This window comes from Hibiscus syriacus, unplaced genomic scaffold (assembly GCF_006381635.1).
Source record: "Hibiscus syriacus cultivar Baekdansim isolate YM2019G1 unplaced genomic scaffold, ASM638163v2 tig00110105_pilon, whole genome shotgun sequence".
Lineage (NCBI taxonomy): Eukaryota > Viridiplantae > Streptophyta > Magnoliopsida > Malvales > Malvaceae > Hibiscus > Hibiscus syriacus.
This window is the reverse complement of record NW_024062591.1, coordinates 370,177-394,298: the sequence shown is the minus strand read 5'-3', so window position 1 is coordinate 394,298 and position 24,122 is coordinate 370,177. Positions and strand designations below refer to the sequence as shown.

At 35.5% G+C, this 24,122-nt stretch overlaps 4 protein-coding genes across 4 annotated transcripts; 1 reads left to right on the top strand and 3 right to left on the bottom strand.

Moving 5' to 3' along the window:
• Positions 1-658: 658 nt before the first annotated feature.
• LOC120214745 (NAC domain-containing protein 6-like) lies at positions 659-2,204 on the top strand. Its single transcript, XM_039212569.1, has 4 exons — positions 659-799; positions 1,148-1,208; positions 1,293-1,561; positions 1,778-2,204. Exons 1-4 carry the CDS (start codon positions 677-679, stop codon positions 2,192-2,194), a joined length of 870 nt encoding a protein of 289 aa, XP_039068500.1. The 5' UTR covers positions 659-676; the 3' UTR covers positions 2,195-2,204.
• A 362-nt stretch (positions 2,205-2,566) lies between these two features.
• LOC120214699 (endochitinase-like) lies at positions 2,567-3,859 on the bottom strand. The gene is made up of 3 exons (XM_039212524.1): positions 3,329-3,859; positions 3,057-3,216; positions 2,567-2,981 (listed from the first exon to the last, which is right to left on the bottom strand). Exons 1-3 carry the CDS (start codon positions 3,741-3,743, stop codon positions 2,567-2,569), a joined length of 990 nt encoding a protein of 329 aa, XP_039068455.1. The 5' UTR covers positions 3,744-3,859.
• A 610-nt stretch (positions 3,860-4,469) lies between these two features.
• LOC120214744 (endochitinase-like) lies at positions 4,470-5,841 on the bottom strand. Its single transcript, XM_039212568.1, has 3 exons — positions 5,383-5,841; positions 5,155-5,311; positions 4,470-5,075 (listed from the first exon to the last, which is right to left on the bottom strand). The coding sequence occupies exons 1-3, from the start codon at positions 5,678-5,680 to the stop codon at positions 4,724-4,726; spliced, it is 807 nt and encodes a 268-aa protein (XP_039068499.1). The 5' UTR covers positions 5,681-5,841; the 3' UTR covers positions 4,470-4,723.
• A 15,717-nt stretch (positions 5,842-21,558) lies between these two features.
• LOC120214742 (endochitinase 2-like) lies at positions 21,559-22,976 on the bottom strand. Its single transcript, XM_039212567.1, has 3 exons — positions 22,460-22,976; positions 22,202-22,358; positions 21,559-22,114 (listed from the first exon to the last, which is right to left on the bottom strand). The coding sequence occupies exons 1-3, from the start codon at positions 22,908-22,910 to the stop codon at positions 21,712-21,714; spliced, it is 1,011 nt and encodes a 336-aa protein (XP_039068498.1). The 5' UTR covers positions 22,911-22,976; the 3' UTR covers positions 21,559-21,711.
• Positions 22,977-24,122: the final 1,146 nt, after the last annotated feature.

Genomic DNA, 24,122 nt, shown 5'->3' with positions numbered 1-24,122 from the left:
GGCTCAAGCAAAGACCAGAATCAATGATGGATCCATTTTCACTGATGACTTTGTTGTGCTGATAGCGCGTGGGCTCCACCATTAAGAAAACAACACCTCGCAGCCTCGGTTCCCGCGTCTGTTGCAGGTGTTTCCCATGACTTTTCTTTCTCCCAACACAAATTTGTTTTGTGTAAAATTCTGTAAAAGGACCCCATACCATACGGTTTTGAGAGATTTTACCCTGCTGCCAACTCTTTCTCGTTAATTCTATCAACGATTTGATCTGTGTTATTTTATATTTTAAAAAACATGTGATAATTTGATTATCGTTATCGCCATATGGTATAACTGTACAAAATGTGGCATATGTCACATTATTTAATGGAATTGTTGGGAAAATTTGACTTTTTGAAAATAGACATTTTAAAAGGTATACGGTTTAGAAAAGATCAAATTATAGTAAATGAACAAAACCCTAAAAAAGACAAAGTTCAGGGACCTTTTATAAATTTGACTCATAGTTTGTTGATGACTTGGTAGATGCTTGCTGTTTATCCCTCACAGAAACATGTATAAATAAGCAAATGTTCATCGACCAAGCACTGTACATTCAGAAAACATTTCTCAGAAGTTTCCATCTTATATTCTCCTATTATATATATATATATAGGATCAGTATAAGCAATTAACAACAATGAGCAGCGAGTCCAGTATGGACGATAACGCCTCAAAGATTGAACTTCCAGGCTTCCGGTTCCATCCGACAGAGGAAGAACTCCTCCAATTTTACCTCAAAAACATGATTTACGATACCAAATTTCAGTATTATTGTTAGGTATGACTCATAAATATACCAGTAAATAGGACAGGAGATGGAGCGGAGTGAGCGAAGCGAATGCAGCGAACATCAACTGTCCTTACAAAGAAAGTCTCGTTGTGGGGTTACGAATTATGTGGGTTGAGGGTGCGGGGCGCAGCCCCGCGGTACGGTACAGGGTTGATTTTGTAATTATGTACCAGGGTTTTCTATTATAAATAGAGATGTAACCTAGACCTAAAATATCATTAAAAAAAAACTTCTAGCGCCGCCTAGGCACCGAGGACGTAAGAACATTACCGAACCTCGTAAAATTCTCGTGTTCTTTCGTTTTCTTTACCCGTTTTCGTCAACAATTATGTAATCGGATTCCTCAACATCTATGGCCATGATCCCTGGGATTTGCCTGGTATGTGTAAACATACATAAATACATACATGATACATATATATATATATATAGGCAAATAACAACAATGCTGTTTTCTTTATAGGGTTGTCGAAGATAGGAGAGAGGGAATGGTATTTCTTTGTTCCGAGAGATAGGAAGCATGGTAGTGGTGGGAGGCCTAATAGGACTACGGAAAAAGGGTTCTGGAAAGCCACAGGCTCCGACCGGAAAATCGTGAGTTTATCGGAACCGAAGAGCATTATCGGCCTGAAAAAGACTCTTGTGTTCTATAAAGGTAGAGCTCCACGAGGAAGGAGGACTGATTGGGTGATGAACGAGTATCGTCTCCCTGATGGTTGCTCCTTGCCCAAGGTATACTATACACCTTTCTCATTTTCAACCCTGAGGGACTCAATTTCATACATTCAAAGAGTACAGGGACTGGAGGCATAAGTACACCTATAAAACTCATTAGTAACTAAAAAGACTTGACTTTTGACTCCAACACTTTCATTAATTATTTCATACCAAACTTTCTTAATAAAAGCATATGGATATAGTTAATGTGAACACATTAGTATTGTGCAGGATGTAGTATTGTGCAAGGTGTACAGGAAGGCAACTTCATTGAAAGTTCTTGAGCAAAGGGCAGCAGAGGAGGAAGAGTTACTGTTAATGAAGAACACCAACACCAACACATCTCCATCATCATCATCCATGGAAACAATTTCTTTTTGCAGCCCAAAAGAGGCTTTGGTGCCATCAATCTCTGCACCCGGAATGTTATTCAAGAAAGAAATCGAAGAAGAAGCAATGAAAGAAGAGAATATATCAGAGAAAAGACTATCTTCTTCATCTCTGCAACTTCCATTAGGCAGTGAGAAATTACCAGAGCTTCAAATGCCCAAAATGCTAAGTGACTGGACACAGGATCAGTTCTGGGCTCAGTTGAACTGTCCTTGGTTCCAGAATCTCACAACTTATGCCAACATCTTGAATTTCTAGTGCCTAAATTAATCACTTTGTAAAATTCTTTAAGCCTTGATGTTGTGTATATACGGCTTTAAGCATCTGGTATTGGTATGTATCTCCCTAGACCCTACTGTTTAGTTAGTTCTAGCCTAAGACTAAGAGGACGAGGACCCATGTTTTTACAGCTTTCAAGCTTTGCGAAGCCTTTGCTTGTTTTGTTAATGATTTTTTTTTCTTTTCTTTTTGCATATTTGTTTACATCTGACTAATTTGTCTGATGTATCTTTTGGTGTTTTAGTGATATGTAGTATAACACATTCAGTCTTCAATGCTTACTTATTCCATCAATTCAGTCCTAATTTAATCATTTATATTTAAATTGTAAGAGAATTTCAATTACATAAATTAAATTGATTTCATTTTCAGTGACATGTCATCAACAAATACTTTTCCAAAGTTCCTCTGATTGTAACAGTCAAGATAATCACCATAGCTAACTCCAAACATGTCACAGTACCTCTTATAAAACCCGATCCTATCTTCTCCTGATGTATTCCGTCCCCGACCACATTGACCGCCATTGATGATATTTGTGATCAATCCATATCCCGGAAGTCGACCGACCGCCTCGTCACTAGCCGAAGGCATCCAGGCTCCTACTATCACATCGTGACAAGAAGGCTTTATCCCTTGCGGAGTCATCCAGAACCATAATGCAGACCGGAAGGACAATGCGGCATCGGTTAATAGCAGGTCGGGGTTTTCTAACAGCTGCTTTTGCTGCCCTATGGACGCTCCAAATCTCCCATAGTTGTAGTTCCTAGAAAATGAAATATGCTTCATTATTTCAGCGTCAACAAAAGCAAACAATTGGTGAAAGGTGATGTGTGGTTACCAAGAAAGTTGTATGGGACCTCGACCATAATATTTCTGACCAGGAGCACATGGGAACTGTTTAATCCTCCGATCGCAATAATCCGATTTAGGCTTTATTTCCTTATTGTAGCAGTATCCCCATGCATATGGACCACCGGGTGCATTCCACCCTGGTCCACCTAAAATCATCAAATCATTTTCATTCAAGTCTACAAAAAAATTCTAAGTATTCTTAATTAAATAAAAGTATGGCCAAACTTTTCAAAGAGAGAAGATGAAAATGGAACAAACCAGTAGTTTCATGGGAGGTTTGACCGAAGAAAGCAGCAACTTCCCTCATGCGAGTGGCACCATCGCCGGTCGTAGCAAAAGCAGGATACGACATTGCGGCGGCCACGAAAGCTTCATAGGTGTAGAAGCCAGCAGCAGGGCAACGCGTATCGTTTCTATACGGAAGCATATCCTCAAACATTTCCCTCGTTAAAATACTGCCGAGTTTATGGCAACCACCAGCAGCAGTGTCACCTTTGTCGCAGTTACATCGGCAACCATTTTTCTTGAGGCAGTAATCATTAGGAGCGCCACCGAAACGCCATTGGGATATTGGACACACAGCAGTAGCAGGTTGCTTTTCACCCTGCTTGGCGGAGCCTGGGAGTACAAAAGACGAGAACGAAGAGGAAAATGACAAGGCCGGAGCTCTCATTTTTGTAAAATGGAAATGGATTTCGGTCAGGTGAGTGAGTGAAAAAGGGCGACAACACTAATAATATATACCCTTTTAAATGATTCAAACTGACACTTGTACATCTCATCTACCAAAGTTAATGCGGGCGGCCATCGCTATTCAAATTTTAGCTTCTCGCACTTAAAATTCTATTCAAGTTTTTGAAATTTTAAAACTCCAATTTTTCAAGTTTAGGATAAAACCGAATATACTGTAAAAGTATTGAAACTTGTCATGGATAGATGGTGGACTAAGCTTTGTGTCATAACCGGTCAATAGTTGAAAGACAACAATAGCTTTGCCTACTATCTAACGCTCTCAGGTGTCTGATCTTGTCGGGTGAACTTGAGTGGTGCCTAGATGCAAATGCCTGTTTATACGTAGTTGGGGTCAATTTAGTTTGGGTGATGATAGTACAGTTGGTAAAATTTATATGAACTGAGTACGTATTAGGTAATATGAATTAATTAGGTTTTGCTTAATACTTGAACCTTTTCATTGCTCGTGAACATGAACCTTTTAACTATCATTGTAGAGTCAATTTTGAATAGTTCAAGCTCTAAAAAAATTATATTTGAGATTTTTAATACCTCTGTCTCATTAATTTTTTCTAGTAAAAGATGATGCTTAAGGGATGGCTTATGGCTATGATCAATGTAGTTAATCAAGGATCAAGCATTGATTTCATTAATCTTCAGATACATGAACTTTAAAATACGATAATATTGTTGCTTAGGCTGACGTCGAATATAGCGGAATTTGCTCATATTTGACAGCTAAACCATTACTGGTGTATAGCTGTCAAATTATTTTGCTTTCAGTACCACCCAAGAAAGATGGCATAATTAAACATACAGCACTATTATACTATTCTAAAGCACTTGCACTATTTTACAATGCCCACATTTTGACACGTAAAGTCGTTACATTTAGTCCACCAAGACCACGTTCCTGTAGGGCTAGAAGGGGCCGTAGCAGTAAAGATTGTCACCAGGGCCAACTCCAAGCATGTCACAGTATCTTTGATAGTATCCAACGCGATCCCTCACTCTTATGTCCGCACCAATACCGCATTCACCGTGGTCGATAATATTTGTGATCTCACCGTATCCCGGTGGATAGCCATCTCCGTCACCATTCCATTTTCCAACGATCACATCATGGCAAGAAGGCTTTGGCGGTTGTGGAGTCATCCAGAACCAGAAAGCAGCCTCGAAAGCCATTGTTACGTTTTTTGTTAGCAGGTCAGGGTTTTGTAAAAGATCCTTCTTTCGCCCTATGGTTTCTCCAAATTTCCCGTAGTTAACGTTCCTGAGGTATCAATTTTTTTTTTTTATAGAAATCTCTGTGAAAACAAGTTTTGTCTAATTGAAAAAGTTATGTAAGTTACCCAGAAAGTTGCATGGGACCCCGACCACAGTAATTTCGACCAGCAGCGCACGGGTACCTGCGGTTTTGCTCACAATAATCTGTAGGGGGGTTTACTTCCTTATTATAGCAATATCCCCAAAAATATGATGGATCAGCGGGTGGATCCTCAGGTGCACCTACAGACATAACTTGTTTAAAAATGATACTAATGTACTGTTTCCGTGGGTGAAAAACTTAGAGAAATTACCAGCAGTTTGGAAGGAAGTTTGGCCTAAGAAAGCAGCAACTTCCCTTTTCCGAATCTCATCGCTGCCGGTTCTAGCGAAAGCTGGATAAGACTTTGCTGCAGCTATGAAAGCCTCATAAGTGTAGAAACCGTTGGCTTTACAATCAGCCGTGTTTGCATGTGGAAGCATCTTTTTAAACATTGCTTTGCTTATAATATCACCGACTCCACCGCCACCTTTGCGGCTGGTGCTTAGGCAACTGCAAAGGAGCACATGGGACAAGAACAAAGAAGAAATTGCCAAGGCCCCAAATCTCATTGTTTAGGATTCAAGTGGGATATGTTATCAATTATTTGTGAGTGTAGGGAAAGGCCAGAGGATGGACATACATATATATAGTTTAGTTGGGAAGAAAAAAAAGATTATCTGAATCTCTTCACTTTAATTTATGCAGTCCGGCTGTATGCATATTAGTTTAGGATGCAAGTGGGATATGTTATCAATTATTTGCGAGTGTGGGGAAAGACCAGAGGATGGACATACATATATATAGTTTAGTTGGGAAGAAAGAAAAGATTATCTGAATCTCTTCACTTTAATTTATGCAGTCCAGCTGTATGCATATTAGTTTAGTCAATCCTGATTATCACGTGGGCTATTACTTATTATAAGTTTTATTCATTTAGATTATCATTCCTCGTACTTTCGTTTTTTCTTTTTCTTTTTATGCAAAGAAGATAAATTATTCGAAACCTACCACAAAATATAATGTTAAATAATATTTTTTTTATCAAATATCATACAATTTTACCCTATTTTATATTGAATCATTCAAGTATAAAAGATTTTCACTAGGTTTTTGCTATCTTTCAAGTATAAAGTATTTTCACTTAATTCTTTTTTTCTAATTAAGTATCAAATTGTACTTGAATTTAAGTAGTAAAATATATATCAGAAGAGAGGGATAGCACCCAAGGCCAAGAATCGAGAAGTTTAATATGAAACTTCCCACACTAATCTCGTGGAATGTTATCGAACTAGAAAAAAGATGGAGCTTTAAGTGATTCAAGCCCTGATCAATGTAGCTAATAAAGGATCAAGCATTGATTCATTAATCTTAAGCTAATAAGATTACATTACATGAACTTTAAAATACGACAACATCACATAATTAAACATAGAACACAGTGTCATGTAGCATGGAACACTGTTGTATTCTTTTTCTTTTCCAATGCATAAAGCACTTATATTTTTTTACAATCCCATCATTTGACACATAAAGTTATACTGAGTTCACAAGAGTACGTTCCCATAGGACTTCTGATGCTAGCAGTCAAGATTCTCGCCATAGCCAACCCCAAGCATGTCACAGTATATCTTGTAATACCCAATACGATCCTCTCCCTCTGGTTTCTGACCCTTATTACATTCTATGCCACCATTGATAATATTTTTGATCTCACCGTACCCCGGAAGCCGGCCCTCTCCGTCACCATGCCAATTTCCGATGATCACATCGTGACAAGAAGGCTTTGCGATTGTGGAATCGTCTAGAACCAGAGAGCAGCCTCGAAAGTCATCGTAACATTTTTTATTAGCAGGTCAGGGTCTTGTAAAAGATCGTTCTTTCGTCTTATGGTTTCTCCAAATTGCCCGTAGTTATAGTTCCTTAGGTATCAAATTCAACTCATTATAGAAATTTCAGTGAAAACAAGTTTTTGTCTAAATTTTCAGAGAAAACATTACGTTACCAAGAAAGTTGCATGGGACCACGAGTCCACGACCACAATAATTTCGACCAACAGCACACGAGTACCTGGAGTTTTTCTGACTATTCTGTAGGGGGGCTTACTTCCTTATTATAGCAATATCCCCAAAACTATGGACCATCTGATGGATGCCACCCAGTTCACCTACACACACACTCATCAAATTACTAATCAAAATTAATACTAATGAACTGTTTCCAAGAATTGTGGGTGAAAAATTAGACAGATTACCAGTAGTTTCGTATGAAGTTTGACATAAGTAAGCAGCAACTTCACTTTTACGAATCTCATCGCTGCCGATTAACAAAAGCTGGATAAGACTTTGCAGCAGCTATGAAAGCCTCATAGGTGTAGAAGCCCTAGTCATGGCAACTATCCGTGTTTGCATGTGGAAGCTTCTTTTCAAATCTGTGATCAGTTAATTGTGTGAAGAAAGGCCAGAGGATGGACATATATATATAGTAGTGACATAAGAAGAGATAGGTGTGTTATTTAGTTATTATTTAGACTTTAAATTGCTCTTTAATTGTTAGTTTTTATGGCTGATTTGTTCGTTTTGATTCATTTTTTGTGTAAGATACTAGATTCTGGAAATTGTACTAAAATGACAGAATTATACAAAAAAATTTATTTTCAGAATCAAGGTTTGATTAGTGGAATGACTCCGGCCATGACACATCTGACGAGGCGATGAGTCAACACCTTTTAGAAGGTCCAATCAACGCTTCTAGAAGGACAAATAGATCAACCACACTTTTCTGCAATTCGAATTTAAGTTAAACTCATATTTTTGGATATTAGTTTAAATATTATATTATATTTTATCTTTATTTTAGGAATTATATTTCTCTTATTTTTGGGATTTTGAAGGCTATAAATATTCTCTCAGGGTAAGCCTAGAAACACATTCAGTAATCATTCTTCTTATTTCCCCTGGTTTTATAAAAGTTTTTCTTTTCTTTTTTCAAAGTTTTTCTTTGTTTTATTTTTATTTTCAAAGATGCTGATGTAAGGCTAACCAGGCTTCTTCAATGATAGAGAAGTTGGCAACCTTGTTGTTTCCCGATCTAGGAGAGACACCAAATGCTACACTTTGAATTGATAAGTAATATGAAAAATTACAAGAAAGAAATGATTAAAATGGAAATATGAAATAAGAAATGAAATAAGAAATGGAATAAGAAAAGAAATAATAAGAAAGGAAATGGAAAGAATTGATATCAAAGTAGGCTGCGGAAGTGTTGTATAATGATCCTTCAAGTGATGATGGATTCGGCCTGCAATGGTGGTAATGGACGTATGCCTTGTTGATGATGAAGGATGATTTAATGGTGAATATATGGTAATGGGATGGTGATTATATAGGCATGAAAAGGTGACAATGGAAGATGGTGATGAACATATAGTATCTTATAAAACTAAGAAGGAACCAATGCTATAAAGGAGCAAAGACTCGTTTCTTATAAGTCTTATAAGGGATGGTATGAAAGGACTTTGACCCACTAGTTATAAGAACTAGGAACCAAAAGTATCAAGAGGAAGGTATGACGCCACAAACTTAAGAATTAAGCTTGCTTAATCGATATAGTTCTAAAAAGAAATTGAAAAGAGAATAATCTCACAAGGATTTGATTTATCAAAGGGTTGAATACAAATGATATGCCAAAGCCTTATTTATAGGCTTGCATAGGTTTGGCCGAATAGTTATGTGTTCATTCGGCTAGATACATATCTTTTTAATGAAAATAGATGTCTTAAAATGAAAATAGATGATGCTTGGATGAGGGGAGATGTCCTTGGCCGAATTGTCTCCTTGCTCTTCATCTTGGCGCCAACTTTGAAACAAGATGATGCTTTGGTCGAATAGAGAGAACCCCTTTCATTTTGGCGCCCATTTCATCCACACACATGGCACATGGGTGGCTGGTCATGAGGCATTCACATGGGCGACATAGGGTGCTTATGGTGTGGCTTCTCCTTGGTGTGAAGATGAGCAGCAACTAGGTGTGACTTGGCATCCATCTTACGTCTAGGTGACATGGAATCAATGGGGCATCAATTTTCTATGAAAGGTCACATTTGAGTGAGGCAACCTTTCATCATTCGAGCTACTTCGCATGGGTTTGAGCTGAAGTTGAGCTGGCCATAAATGAAGGACATGTGTATAAGTCTTAGGACAGCTACTTATGAAAAGGAACTTCTCGGAATGACAACTCTTCGCGAAAAGGTACGAATCCATAAAATTTAACCTAGACCATATTTGTAGTGCTCTGTTTAGTGAAGATGATAGTGCAACTCTCCAGCTGAAATGAGGTCTCTAGCTAGCTCAAAAGTCCAGCTCAAGTGAGCTATGAGCTCGAGGGTCAGCTGACAACTTTATCCCAAAATGTCCTTGAGCTGTCCCAGAGTTGTCCTAGTCAAGTTTCCTTAGCTCATTGACTCCAATGCTAGCTTTAAGTCAGCTCCCTTTATGTGGCTGAATATGCACCTACAAAAGAAAGCATAATATAAGCTAAGTATTTAAATTAAATAACTTATAATATAAAGATGTGGACTATAGGTTATAATAATAACTCATGCATCATATGTTAATGAATGAATATTATTATTATAACTATAGATTATATATTTGAATATCAATCAATGATGCAAACCATATAATGAATGAATGCACATGTTATGATAGTTCAAGTATAGTCTAATATGCAAATGTATGCTCATAATAATATATAGTGCATAAATAAGTAAATATAAGATAAAGTATGGTAGAAATCCCTTAGAACCAGATTTAAATAACATCCATGGTGTGATCAAGTCATGGAGAAAATTGGAGCTAGACAGGATCACATCAGATGCTAAGTATGATTGCTATACTTAGCTAATTTCTCCATAACCAATGGTTGAAGCGATGACTCAATCCCTATTGTGAGGATTGAAAAGCACTAAAATAACTTCGAGTTATTTTCTCAATTTTCTGGAGGAATAAGATTGATGATCAACCTATCTTTTTAAAATCAAAACGTTTTTTAATCAAAAAGTCGATGTTGGTTCGGAAGTTGTTTTGATTTATAGTTGGGAGGAAGAATTGGCTGGTGGCAAGTTTGACTTTGTTGAAAACATTTTGATATTTCGATATAACAAATTAAGTTAAATGAATTTTAAGATTTTCCAAAATGATTTTCTAAAGTATGTTCGATAAATTTATTCGAATATAAAAACATTACTCCAAATATTTCAAAAATCATTTTTAATCCTTACTTAAGTGTAAAATTAAGTTTTAATCTTAAAACAATTTCAAAATAATATTTCAAAGTATTTCGAACCATTTCAAACCCAAAATTTCCAGATTGCTCAGAGGGAACCGATTCCCTCCCATAGGGGGTACCGATTCCCCCTGAATGGTTTAACTCCGAGATTTCCAGAATGCTCGGAGGGAACCGATTCCCCCATAGGGGGTACCGATTCCCCCATGTTCAACGGTCGAAATATTTGAATTTTACACTTAGGGAACCGATTCCCTATAAGGAGGAACCGATTCCCCCCACGCTCCAAGCTGTTTTATTAATTGTTTTCACACTAAAACGGCTATATTATCTTCATTAATTATCCCAACGTTCAGAAGTGATTCAATGTGTATTTAAACAAGTTCTGAAGCCCTTGATCAGCAAGAAATCATAGAGAAACAAGAGAGAAAGCATCAAACACAAAGTTTGTGCAATTCAAGCCAATTTTCATTCAATATTCATTTTGCTTTCAAAGAACACTTATTGTGCTCATTTGTAATTTTCTTTGAGTGTTCTTTTCTTGTTCTAGAATTGTGCAAACATCTTACCTTGTGAGGTTTTCTTGTAAGTTTGCAAATTTGTAATCTTCTCTTTGGGAAAAAGAGTGTTCTCAAGAGTTGGGGTATACTCTTGAGGGAATTGTAAGGTTATCTCTTTGGCCTCAAAAGAAAGAACAAATTAGTGAATTTGTTGGAAAATCCTTAATGTGGATAGCTAAGGTAGTGGACGTAGACTTTATTTGAGAAAGTCGAACCACTGTAAATCGTTGTGCAATTACTTTCAATTTTCTGCAAAAGCTTCCACAAAAATTTTAATTGCCAATTCACCCCCCTCTTGGCCGATTCCGTCAATCGATTAACTCAACAATTGGTATCAGAGCCTAACTCATTTGAAGGTTTTATCGCCTCTTGAATCGATTCGGGAAGAGTTATATCGATTATTAAAGTCATCAATGGTCTCCGCTTCAAACTTCGACTCCGGTCTCGATTCGATGCCCGTCAACAAGCCTATTTTCTTCAATGGAGCTAACTATGCCTATTGGAAGAATAGAATGATGTACTTCATTCAAGCAAGTGACATGGGAGCATGGAATGCTGTAGAAGAAGGATACATCAAACCTCTCACTCATCCAAGGTTGTGGAGTGAAGGAGAGACAAGAATGTTCCAGCTCAACTCCAAAGCCATCCATATTATTTTTTGTGCTCTTGGACCAGATGAATACGGAAGAGTTTCATCGTGTACAACCGCCAAAGAAATATGGGACAAACTTCAAGTCACACATGAAGGTACAGATGAGGTAAAGAAATCAAAAATTAGTATTCTAACGCATAGCTATGAAAATTTCATGATGAAACCAAATGAAGACATCAAAGCTATGACGGATAGATTTTCAACGATTGTCAATGGTCTCAAATCATATGGAGAGATCATCTCAAATGAAAAGCTTGTGAGGAAGTTAGTCTACTCCCTCCCAAAATCATGGCAATCAAAGAAGACGGCAATCATCGAGTCTAAGGACCTATCGTCCTTAACTCTTGAAGAACTTATCGGTTCACTCCTCACTCATGAGATGATGCTCGAAGATGAGGTGGACCTTGATAAAGTTGAAGAGACACCAAAGGAAAAGGAGAAGAAGAAAAATATTGGAGTTGCTTTCAAATCCACAAAAGATGAGAGTGATTCTAATAATGATGATGATGACGAGGAAATGGCATTGTTTGCCAAACGGTTCAGAAAAATGATGAGACCTTACCAAGGAAGAAAATTCAAACGAAACGAAGGCCTCAAAAATGAACCAAAAGAGAAGGACCCAATCATTTGCTATGAATGCAAAAAGCCGGGGCATGTCAAATATGATTGCCCACAATTGAAGAAAAAGGGTCAATCAAAGAATAAGCACAAGGCTCATGTGGCTACATGGAGCGATGAAGAAAGTTTCGATGAAGAGGAACAAGAAGTAGCAAACTTGTGCTTGATGGCATTCGGGGAAGATTCTAAGGTAACCTCTAACTCATCCGATTTTGATGATTTATCTTATGATGAGTTATTTGAGGAGTACAATGGGTTGACTTCAGATTATGAGAAATTGTTTTTAAAATATAAAAATGATGTTTCAAAATTGAAAAATGAAAACAAACTTATATCCAAAACCAACAACGATCTTGAAAGTAAAATCAAAGATTTGCAAATCAAACTAGAAGAGTTTGAAAAGAAAAATTTAGATTTGCAAAATTACTTTCAAAGATCAATGATGATCATCAAAAGAAAATTGATGATCTTAAAACTTCTTTTGATAAAGTTGGAACAAAACATTTTGAAAGAGGTAGAAATTCAAAATCCAACTTTGTTAGAAAAAGTTTTAGAAACTACAATCATAGAGGTCCCCAAAGAACCTCTAATGGAAAAATCATTAGAAGTATGTGGGTTCCTAAAGAACTCATTACTACTAAAGATAAAAATATCCTACACAAATGGATACCTAAGGGGACTAGGATTTTGGAAACTAATGAATATGGACCCAAAAGAATTTGGGTACCAAAAATCAAAAATTAATCTATGTTTGTAGGGAAAGGAGCATTGCTACAAGGCACGGGAAACAAATTCAAACTCATGGTACCTTGATAGTGGATGCTCAAGACATATGACCGGAGACAAAAGCCGGTTCATTGAGCTTAACGCCAAAAATGGAGGAGAAGTGACTTTTGGAGACAATTCAAAGGTCACATTGAAGGTATTGGTACAATAGGTAATACCTCTTCCATACAAATTAAGAATGTTTATATGTGAATGGATTAAAGCATAATCTTTTGAGTATTAGTCAATTATGCGATAAAGGATTCAATGTCTTATTTGAAATTAATGGTTGTAAAGTTATTGACATTGCATCTAATCGGATTATGCTTATTGGTCATAGAATAAGAAACATTTACATGGTGCATTTAGATTCTATTGATATGACTAATTTATGCCTAGTTGCTAAGGATGAGCATGATAGTTGGTTATGGCATAGGAGACTAGGTCATGCTAGTATGAGTGTTTTGCAACGGTTAATTCAAGGAGACTTAGTAAGAGGGTTGCCTAAGCTTAAATTTGATAATGATAAAATCTGTGATGCTTGTGCTAAAGGAAAAAAAAACGAGTTTCTTTTAAATCTATTAATGATGTATCAACTAGTAGAGTATTACAATTGATCCATTTAGATCTTTTTGGGCCAACTAGAACTACTAGCTTGGGAGGAAAACAATATGCTTTTGTCTTGGTAGGTGACTATTCTAGATACACTTGGGTTCTATTCTTAAGTACTAAAGATGAAGCATTAGAAAATTTCATCACATTTTCAAAAATAATCCAAAATGAAAGGTTACTCTATCACTAGTGTTAGAAGTGATCATGGAACTGAATTTGAAAATCTTGGATTCATTGAGTTTTGTAATTCTAATGGTATTAGCCATAATTTTTCAGCACCTAGAACCCCTCAACAAAATGGAGTTGTTGAGAGGAAAAATCGAACTTTAGAAGAAATGGCTAGAACCATGCTTTGTGAAAATAATTTGCCAAAATATTTTTGGGCGGAAGCCACAAATACCGCTTGTTATGTTGTAAATCGAGTAATGATTAGGCCAATTTTAAAGAAAACTCCATATGAAATTCTCAAAAATAAAAAGCCTAACATTAGATATTTCATCCTTTTGGATGTAAATTTTGTTTTAAACAACGGTAAAGAAAATCTTGGCAAATTTGATGCTAAAAGTGATGAAGGAATTTTTCTGGGTTATTCCTTAAATTCTAAAGCTTATCGTGTATTTAATAAAAGAACTTTAGTTGTAGAAGAGTCTATACATGTTGTTTTCGATGATAATCCCCTTCCGAGGAAGGATTCTTCTGTTAATGATGATGTAGGTATTGTACAAGCAAATGACGTTAGACATGACGTTGGAGAATCATCATCAAAGGAAGAAACAAAAGATGAGGAAACTCATGATCCCCTCGAGAATCCAACCATTGAAGAAAGGGAAGTATCTTTTCCAAGAGAGTACAACTATGTCAAGGATGGTGAAATTATAGGTGATCCATCAAAAGGGGTAACTACTCGATCTTCTCTTAGAAATATCTGTAATTATGTTGCATTTATTTCATGCATAGAGCCTAAGAACATCAAAGAAGCATTAAAAGATGAACATTGGATTATGGCTATGCAAGAAGAATTAAATCAATTTGAGAGAAGTAAAGTATGGACATTAGTTGAAAGGCCTAGTAATAAATCTATTGTAGGTACTAGATGGGTTTTTAGAAATAAACTTGATGAAAGTGGTATTATAGTGAGGAACAAGGCTAGACTTGTTGCTCAAGGCTATACTCAAGAAGAAGGCATAGACTATGATGAAACATACACTCCCGTAGCTAGGATGAAAGCAATTAGAATGTTATTAGCATTTGCATGTTTCAATGAATTTAAATTATATCAAATGGATGTTAAAAGTGCATTTTTAAATGGTTTTATAAAAGAAGAAGTGTACGTGGAACAACCTCCAGGTTTTGAAGATTCAAATTTTCCGGATCATGTTTTAAAATTGACAAAAGCTCTTTATGGTTTAAAACAAGCTCCTAGAGCTTGGTATGAAAGATTGTCAAATTTTTTAATTGAAAAATGTTTTTTAAAAGGACAGGTTGACACTACATTGTTTTTAAAGAGAAAAGGTAAAGATTTATTAGTAGTTCAAATTTATGTTGATGATATAATATTTGGTTCTACTAATGATGTTCTTTGCCAAGAATTTTCTAAGCTAATGCAAAGTGAGTTTGAGATGAGCATGATGGGGGAGCTCTCATTTTTCTTGGGACTCCAAATCAAGCAAAGAAAAGATGGCATCTTCATTAATCAAGCTAAGTATGTCAAAGATATGCTCAAGAAGTTTGGACTGGAAAATGGGAAACCTCATAACACTCCAATGAGCTCTTCAACAAAGCTTGACTTAGATGAAGGAGGTAAATGTGTGGATGTTAAATTATATAGATCCATGATTGGCTCATTGCTTTATCTAACCGCAAGTAGACCGGATATTATGTTTAGTGTTTGCTTGTGTGCTAGGTTTCAATCATGTCCTAAAGAATCACATTTACTAGCTGTTAAGAGAATCTTTAGATACCTTAAGGACACTCCTAGTTTAGGACTTTGGTATCCTAGAGACTCTAGCTTTAGCTTGCATGCCTTTTCTGATGCGGATTATGGAGGATGCAAATTAGATAGGAAAAGCACCTCCGGTACTTGCCAATTCCTTGGAAATATGCTAATTTCTTGGTTTTCAAAGAAACAAAATTGTGTTGCATTATCTACCACTGAAGCGGAATACATTTCAGCCGGTAGTTGTTGTGCACAAGTTTTATGGATGAAACAACAACTTTTGATTATGGAATTGAAGTAGGTACCATTCCTATCAAGTGTGACAATACTAGTGCTATTTGTCTCACTAAAAATCCCATCCAACACTCTAGAACTAAGCACATTGAAATAAGACATCACTTCATTAGAGACCATGTCACTAAGGAAGATATAGTTTTAGAATATGTTGATACTTTGCATCAATTAGCGGATATCTTTACAAAACCCTTAGACAAGGAAAGGTTTTGGACACTTAGAAGAGAATTAGGTTTAACTAACCTATCTTTACTTAGTGTTTAAAATAATTTAGCACTTTTAATAAATACTGAAAATGCTTATAATAATAATTTTTTATTGCATTCTTGCTATTAGTTAGGGGGAGTTTATGATTCTTAATGAAAATTAATTTTATGTTCAAATAATGTTTAAAGATTAATTTAATTGTTTGAACATAATTATTTTTCAATATATGAGTTACCTATACCACTAGAGAAGATTAATTTAGCATTTTATGTGCTTAAAAGTCAGATTTTAGCATTTTTGTGCAGAGGGAATCGATCCCCCCATGAGGGAACCGATTCCCCCTTTGAAGGGGAACTGATTCCCCCCACAGGGGAATCGATACCCCCCTGGGGTTCTGTTAAATCGGGCAGAACACCCCAAAAACCCCAAAACCCTCATGTTTCTTCTTCTTCCGCCATTTCTCACCCTCTAAGCACTCAAATCTCCATTCTTTCCTCAAATCATTGATTTTAATCGGAAATCACTTCAAATATCATCTCCTAAACTTGCAATCATCATTAAAATCGTGCAAACAACATCTAAATCCCCTCAATCTTCATCTTTCAAGGTAAATTTTTCTAAACTCTCTATTTCATTGATTTTGAACATAGGATTAGTTTTAATTAGTTCTAGGTTGAAATAGTGATCGGGCATTGATTATTTAGTGATTAGAAACTAGATGTTACAACTAATTTCATCAAAAACACAAGAATTTTCCAAAAAATTTTAATTTTTCGAAATAAAAAAAAATGTTAATTTTCAAATTATTGTGTTTTGATTAAATTATGTTGTTGTTATAAAAACTATACATATTGTTTCTCAAAACCATATTTTTCAAAAGTTTTTCAAAAACTTTGCCCATTAGGATTGATTTAGAGAACCTTGAAATATTGAGGACTCATTTGAGTTTTGGGATTAATTGAATTGCATACATTTATTTTTAAAATTACAGGTTATCAATTCTATTACGATTTCCTAAACCATGTCCAATCCTAAACGTGCTAGGTCTTCATCTAGTCGTTCTAGTCGTCAAACAAATCCTCCTCCTATTCCTCAAAATCCTATTCCAAATCTTGATCCTAACTTGACTATCCAAAATTCTTGTTTCAATCAACCGGGTCCTAAAGATTATCGTTATTGGTTTTACCAATATTTTGACTCATATAAGATTAGGGAAGAACGTATCCCATCTCTTCAAACTATGGTTGATATTAACTTTAAATATCTCCCTATCTTGCACGAATGGAAATTTGATAAACTTTTCGAACTTGAACCCATTGTCTATCATCAACTTGTTCGTATCTTCTACTGTAATGCCGTTTGTATCAAAAATCGTGACAAAACCAAAACCATAGGAGTGCGTTCCTACCTCCTAGGTCAATATTTCCATCTTGATCCTGATTACATAGCCAATGCCTTAGGCTTGGATAATGAAGGTTTATCAAACGAAAAACAAGTTTTAGGCTCACGATATAAACGGAATGATAGTGCAAGTGTTTTAGATCTCCATGAGCGTTTTCTTCATCTTATGATCACTTTGTGGTTTCGACCATCCGGGGGTCGTTATTCTACTCTTAGAGCTTTAGACCTTTGGTGGTTGCATTGTTTTGAAAATAATATAAAAATAAACCTTTCCGAGATTATCTTTGCTGAGATCGTTGAAACCGTTAACTTAGTGCCAAATAAGAAACTCTATTCTTCACTAGTTTACGGTTGTATCCTTAGTAATCTCTTTTCTAAAGCCGAATCCGAGTTGGTCTAGATGCCTCATTTCCTCTTAAGAAACAAATCAATCTTCTTTCTTTAACAAGAGCGGGATGGGTCAAAAATAAGGAAACCGGTGCATGGGTTCGATCTTCTACTCCGGGAGCTAGTTCTTCACAAGCTCCACCCGAAGCTGACGAAGATCCCGAGTTTGAAAAATTAATGAGGGATATCGATGAAGCTGAAGAAGAACCTGAACAACCCGAGGAGCACACACAACAATCGACTCAAATGCCTCCATATTTTCAATCCTTTATGGAGACATTTGATTTCCGTTATGCGACAATGGATTCGCGCTTTTCTCTATAAGTCTCATTTATCCACAATGGGAGCTCAACAATTAGAGATTCTTCAGGAGATGCGTGCAAACAATGAAGCAACCAATGCTCGTATTAATGAACTAACTCATGAAATGGCTGCTATGCGAGCCCGTTTTCCTCCTACCGATCCGGATGCTTGATTTTGTGTTTAGCTTTACAACTTTGAACAAAATGAATATTGTTTCAACATTTTGAATTGTTTGATTTTGTGGATTGTTGGATTTTGGATTTATGGATAGTGTGAACTTATATGTTTGGTGTGTTTTATTCGTTATTGCATCATTTACATCATTATTAGCAATATGACCAATTTTGCCATATCACATTATTTATGAATATTGATTACGGAACTAATGGCTAACGTTTCTCTTAATTGTGATCTTAGCAGCTTATGCATACATATACCTAATCAAATGGCTTAATATTTTTCACGTTTATTTGAATCTTTTTGATTTAACAAAAAGGGGGAGAAGAAGTGTGTTTAAGTGTGTGTTTTTAAAATGATAAATGGGAGAAGTGTTAAAGTAAGGGGGAGTAATTTCAAAACTTGATTTCAAAATCTTAAAATTACTAAAATGTTTTGTTATATCAAAAAGGGGGAGATTGTTGAAAACATTTTGATATTTCGATATAACAAATTAAGTTAAATGAATTTTAAGATTTTCCAAAATGATTTTCTAAAGTATGTTCGATAAATTTATTCGAATATAAAAACATTACTCCAAATATTTCAAAAATCATTTTTAATCCTTACTTAAGTGTAAAATTAAGTTTTAATCTTAAAACAATTTCAAAATAATCTTTCAAAGTATTTCGAACCATTTCAAACCCAAAATTTCCAGATTGCTCAGAGGGAACCGATTCCCTCCCATAGGGGGTACCGATTCCCCCTGAATGGTTTGACTCCGAGATTTCCAGAATGCTCGGAGGGAACCGATTCCCCCATAGGGGGTACCGATTCCCCCCTGTTCAACGGTCGAAATATTTGAATTTTACACTTAGGGAACCGATTCCCTATAAGGAGGAACCGATTCCCCCCACGCTCCAAGCTGTTTTATTAATTGTTTTCACACTAAAACGGCTATATTATCTTCATTAATTATCCCCAACGTTCAGAAGTGATTCAATGTATTTAAACAAGTTCTGAAGCCCTTGATCAGCAAGAAATCATAGAGAAACAGAGAGAAAGCATCAAACACAAAGTTTGTGCAATTCAAGCCAATTTTCATTCAATATTCATTTTGCTTTCAAAGAACACTTATTGTGCTCATTTGTAATTTTCTTTGAGTGTTCTTTTCTTGTTCTAGAATTGTGCAAACATCTTACCTTGTGAGGTTTTCTTGTAAGTTTGCAAATTTGTAATATTCTCTTTGGGAAAAAGAGTGTTCTCAAGAGTTGGGGTATACTCTTGAGGGAATTGTAAGGTTATCTCTTTGGCCTCAAAAGAAAGAACAAATTAGTGAATTTGTTGGAAAATCCTTAGTGTGGATAGCTAAGGTAGTGGACGTAGACTTTATTTGAGAAAGTCGAACCACTGTAAATCGCTGTGCAATTACTTTCAATTTTCTGCAAAAGCTTCCACAAAAATTTTAATTGTCAATTCACCCCCCTCTTGGCCGATTCCGTCAATCGATTAACTCAACAGACTTCCTGTGAATACACTTAGCGGCGGTCTGCTAAAGGAAATTGAGATCGGGCTTGATTCTCATTGAGGCAACATAGTTTGAGTCGGGTTTTTCCAGATCTATAAAACAATTTGTCGCTAACGACGATAGTCGTAGTTATTCTCCGTAAATGACTGATATCCAAAATTAGATTTTTGGCTATCGGTTCACAAGAGAAACAAGTTACAAGGGTTGGGCCCTGTGCGAATAACAAAGGCAAAAATTTATTCTGAGGATCAATAGGAATTTGAGAAAAAAGCTGAAACTAGAGGCTAATTTCACTATAATTTTCTTTTTATCTCAATCTCTTTAAATTTATTTATTTTATTTTATTCTTATCTTTTATTTTAAAAACAACTTTTAAACCCCCTATTTAATCTCATCCAAAACTCTACCTTATCTCATCATTTTCTAAACATAAAGTTCACTTCATCAGAAACATCAAAATCCATGTGGATCGACTTTACTTCCCTATTCTACTTTCTCTGTCTCTCTTTATTTATTTATCTATTTACTTATTTATTTTTAAGAAGTCAAAATTATTTTGACAGTAAAACAACATATGTAAAGAAGAAAGATAAGATTATTTGAATTTTTCTCACTTTAATTTAAACATTTTATCTCTCATCCTATGTACATTTCAATTCCACGCCTGGAGTTTCAGATTCTCGTCTACCAAAATGGACTATCATTTTTTTTACCAAAACGATGGAAACACGAGAACGGGCTATGGCTAACTCTATCGTTATTTTACATTATTCGTATATTAATTTATTCAATCATGATTATTATGTGGTAAACAGTATATATTATATATGGTAGGCTATAAAGGTAGACTACATGTATAGTCGATAAATCATAGAGATGCTTTTACTTTGATCATTAAATTAAAAAAAATTATCAATAATAGCACGTGAAAAGAATTAATATTTTTTTATTAATAATAGCAAGCTATTGAAACCATATGGTTGTATGAAGCTACAAAATTAACTAATCAGATTCTAGGTGTTTTGTTGTCTTTGGTTAGTTTACGAGATTCTCTAACGTTTATGCAAACGCATGTTAATGTGTTTTGCTTTTACTAATACTACATTATTTTTTTTGCTGAAAAAAAAAGCCGAAAAAAATTCTATATGAGTGATATTTACAATAACATCTATAACCACGACGACCACCATTGCAATTTAAATATTTGTTAACAACCATCCATCGAAGCATCATACTCCACCATTTTAGCCACCGAGCTAGATTTATCTAACCAATCAGAATCAAAAATTTTCCGTGCATGCATCACACTTAAATAAATGATATCATATTTGGTAAAACTCCAAAATTAACAGAAGTTCTGGGTAATGAAATACAAAATTTCACCAATATTAACAAAGATTTCGGTCTTAGTAAAAACAAAACTGACAATTGATACTAAAAAGATGGATAGAGAAAAAAAAACCTATTAATTATTAATAATATTAAAAGAATATTTATCTTGATTAATTGCATAATGTCTTAAGGAATTGATTATTCCTCTTTAGTCCTGTCTCTGAACTAAAATTTATTGTAGAATTAATAAAACTGATGATTGTTTATATTTAATTATTTTTTTTCTAATTATTAGATATTGTATTATAATTATGATCATATTTATACTTATAACAAAAAAAATTAAAGCGAGGTGATTAATATATTTTAGAAAACGGTCATTTCGTATAATTTAAACAGAGAACGATTCGTCACAAAGCAGCATGCCATTTCACATAATATAGTAGAGAACATTATGTCACAAGGTAACACGATAGTAGAGAACATTATGTCACAAGGTAACACGATTCTAATAAGCATCAAGCTAGTGCTTATTGTTTATTATTGCTGTCATTTGGCACCAAAAGCTACATTGAGCTCACCAGGACTCCATATCCGAAAGGCCTCTGGTTGTAGCAGTCAAGGTTTTCGCCATAGCTAACTCCAAATTTATCACAGAACGTCTTATAGAATCCGATTCGATCCTCTACCCTAGAGTCCGGACCGCCTTTACCACATTCCAAGCCTCCATTAATAATATTTGTGAGCACACCGTACCCTGGAAGCCGACCCGCCGTAATATCATTATTGGAAGGTTTCCATGCTCCGGTGATCACATCATGGCAAGAAGGCTTCGGTGATTGCGGTGTCATCCAGAACCAAAGAGCAGACTCGAAAGCCATTGTTGCGTTGTTTATTAGCACAGTAGGGTTTTGTAAAAGCAGGTCCTTCTGTCCTATGGCCTCTCCAAATTGCCCATAGTTATAGTTCCTGGATATCAAATTCATTATTCAAAATTAAAACAATTTCAGCGTGCAATTACCATGGAAAACAATGGGTGAAAGGTGATGAAGTTACCATGAAAGTTGCATGGGACCTCGGCCACAATACTTTTGACCAGGAGCACAAGGGTACCTGGCGTCTGGCTGACAATAATCTCCAGGGCAACCTATTTCCTCTTTAAAGCAATATCCCCATGCATATGCACCACCTGGTGCATCCCACCCCGTTCCACCTGCAAAAATAATAAAATTACTTGTTAAAACTGTACTAATATATATTCGTTGAACGTTGCAAGGAATATCAAACTTTGTTTAAAAAAAATAGAGAAATTACCAGTAGTTTCGTGGGAAGTTTGCCCTAAGAAAGCAGCAACTTCCCTTTTCCGAGTCTCTTCGTCGCCGGTCGCAGCAAAGGCCGGATAAGACTTTGCAGCGGCTATGAAAGAGTTATACGTGTAGAAGCCGACAGCAAAACAACTGGCACTGTTTCTATACGGAAACATCGCTTCAAACATTTCTTTCGTTATAATCTCACCGAGAGCACCACCATCTTGGTCATCACCACCATCACCGCCACCATCGTCACCACCGTCGTCTCCGGGGCAACCACTTTGGCAATTTCCTTCACCGCAGTAGGCGTCGGAGCTGCCACACCAGCCAAAGTTGCTACAGCATAAGCCTCCTGGACACATAGCACCACCGGCTTGTGATCCGCATTGCTCAGCTGTGCCTAGGAGCACATATGATAATAACAAAGAGGAAGCTAACAACACCCAGATTTTCATTATTTAGAATCTATTTGTAGATATTTATCAACTTTGCGAGTGATGAATTTCGAGATGAAATGGATTACATATATATTGTTGGACGATGAAGAAACTGACAATAGTATTGAAATTTTTTAATGCCATTAGCCCATTATCATATATTATAAAGATGAAAACCAATATTGATTAGTAAAAAACTGCAAACGATTAACATGTGGTGATGTAGAAAGGAAGATGAATCATTGAGTTTTTTTTTCCTCCGGTTTCAAAGGGTTCGCCTAGGTTAATCCTAACTGATCCGGGTCACACATTTGGCTGTGGTGGGTGAATCTCCTAATAGGGATTTTCTGCATACCGAATGACTCAAACTTAAGATATGCTTGAGTTATATCAAATTGCTTATCACTTGAACCAATCCCCGTTGGTCTGAATCATTAAGTTCGTTAACTTTATCTTGTACATATTTGATATGTATTCTATAATTCTTGAGCTAATTGCATCACAAGTCCTTAAAGTATGATTCTCATTTTAAATTGATCCTTAAATTTTTAAAATGTCCCAATTTCATCCCTAAATTATGACTATCATTATGAAATAGTCCTTAAACTCTTGAACATTTCAATTTCACCCCAAATTATATGTATATACTAATCACATTCCTTGTTAATAAAATCGTTAGGCCAAGTTATATTATTATATGTTTCAAAAAGGTTAAACTATGGTTGAAACTAATTACATATTTGGATGAATTTGGGGATTAAATTGGAATATTCAAAAGATTGGGGGCCAATTTAGAAAGAGGGTCATAGTTTAGGGATGAAATTAGAATGTTTAAAGGTTTAAGGACTAATTTAGAATGAGAATCATAGTGTGAGGATAAAATTGAGGTATTCAAAAATTTAAAAACCATTTTAAAGTAAAGATTATAATTTAGTGATGCAATTTACTCACAATTCTTTGTTCAATCTGAAGATGGCAAAATCTCATTCGCAAAATGACGAGCGTTTTTATGGAAACAATATTAACATGCGGTTGGGACATTATTCAATCATTTCAACTTGGAATATATGTTTTATTCGATGATTGATATTTGAGGAATATATTATTGTGTATTTTTAATAAAACAGATAATAATATATTTTTATAAAATTTTATAATTAAATTTATTGTCAATTAAGTAATATAATCTAATTTACTCATGTTGTATAACATTATATATAATTCTATCAA

Bases quoted from the DNA above. Each gene is read 5' to 3' on its own strand.
- LOC120214742 (XM_039212567.1), bottom strand. From the start codon at position 22,910: ATGAAAATCTGGGTGTTGTTAGCTTCCTCTTTGTTATTATCATATGTG. The intron at 22,359-22,459 runs GTAATTTCTCTA...TTATTTTTGCAG, and splicing joins AACTTCCCACGAAACTACTG to GTGGAACGGGGTGGGATGCA. The intron at 22,115-22,201 runs GTAACTTCATCA...TTTGATATCCAG, and splicing joins GGTCCCATGCAACTTTCATG to GAACTATAACTATGGGCAAT.
- LOC120214745 (XM_039212569.1), top strand. From the start codon at position 677: ATGAGCAGCGAGTCCAGTATGGACGATAACGCCTCAAAGATTGAACTT. The intron at 800-1,147 runs TTTCAGTATTAT...TTACCCGTTTTC, and splicing joins ACATGATTTACGATACCAAA to GTCAACAATTATGTAATCGG. The intron at 1,209-1,292 runs GTATGTGTAAAC...TTTTCTTTATAG, and splicing joins TGATCCCTGGGATTTGCCTG to GGTTGTCGAAGATAGGAGAG.
- LOC120214699 (XM_039212524.1), bottom strand. From the start codon at position 3,743: ATGAGAGCTCCGGCCTTGTCATTTTCCTCTTCGTTCTCGTCTTTTGTA. The intron at 3,217-3,328 runs GTTTGTTCCATT...TGATGATTTTAG, and splicing joins AACCTCCCATGAAACTACTG to GTGGACCAGGGTGGAATGCA. The intron at 2,982-3,056 runs GTAACCACACAT...TTCATTTTCTAG, and splicing joins GGTCCCATACAACTTTCTTG to GAACTACAACTATGGGAGAT.
- LOC120214744 (XM_039212568.1), bottom strand. From the start codon at position 5,680: ATGAGATTTGGGGCCTTGGCAATTTCTTCTTTGTTCTTGTCCCATGTG. The intron at 5,312-5,382 runs GTAATTTCTCTA...TTATGTCTGTAG, and splicing joins AACTTCCTTCCAAACTGCTG to GTGCACCTGAGGATCCACCC. The intron at 5,076-5,154 runs GTAACTTACATA...TTGATACCTCAG, and splicing joins GGTCCCATGCAACTTTCTGG to GAACGTTAACTACGGGAAAT.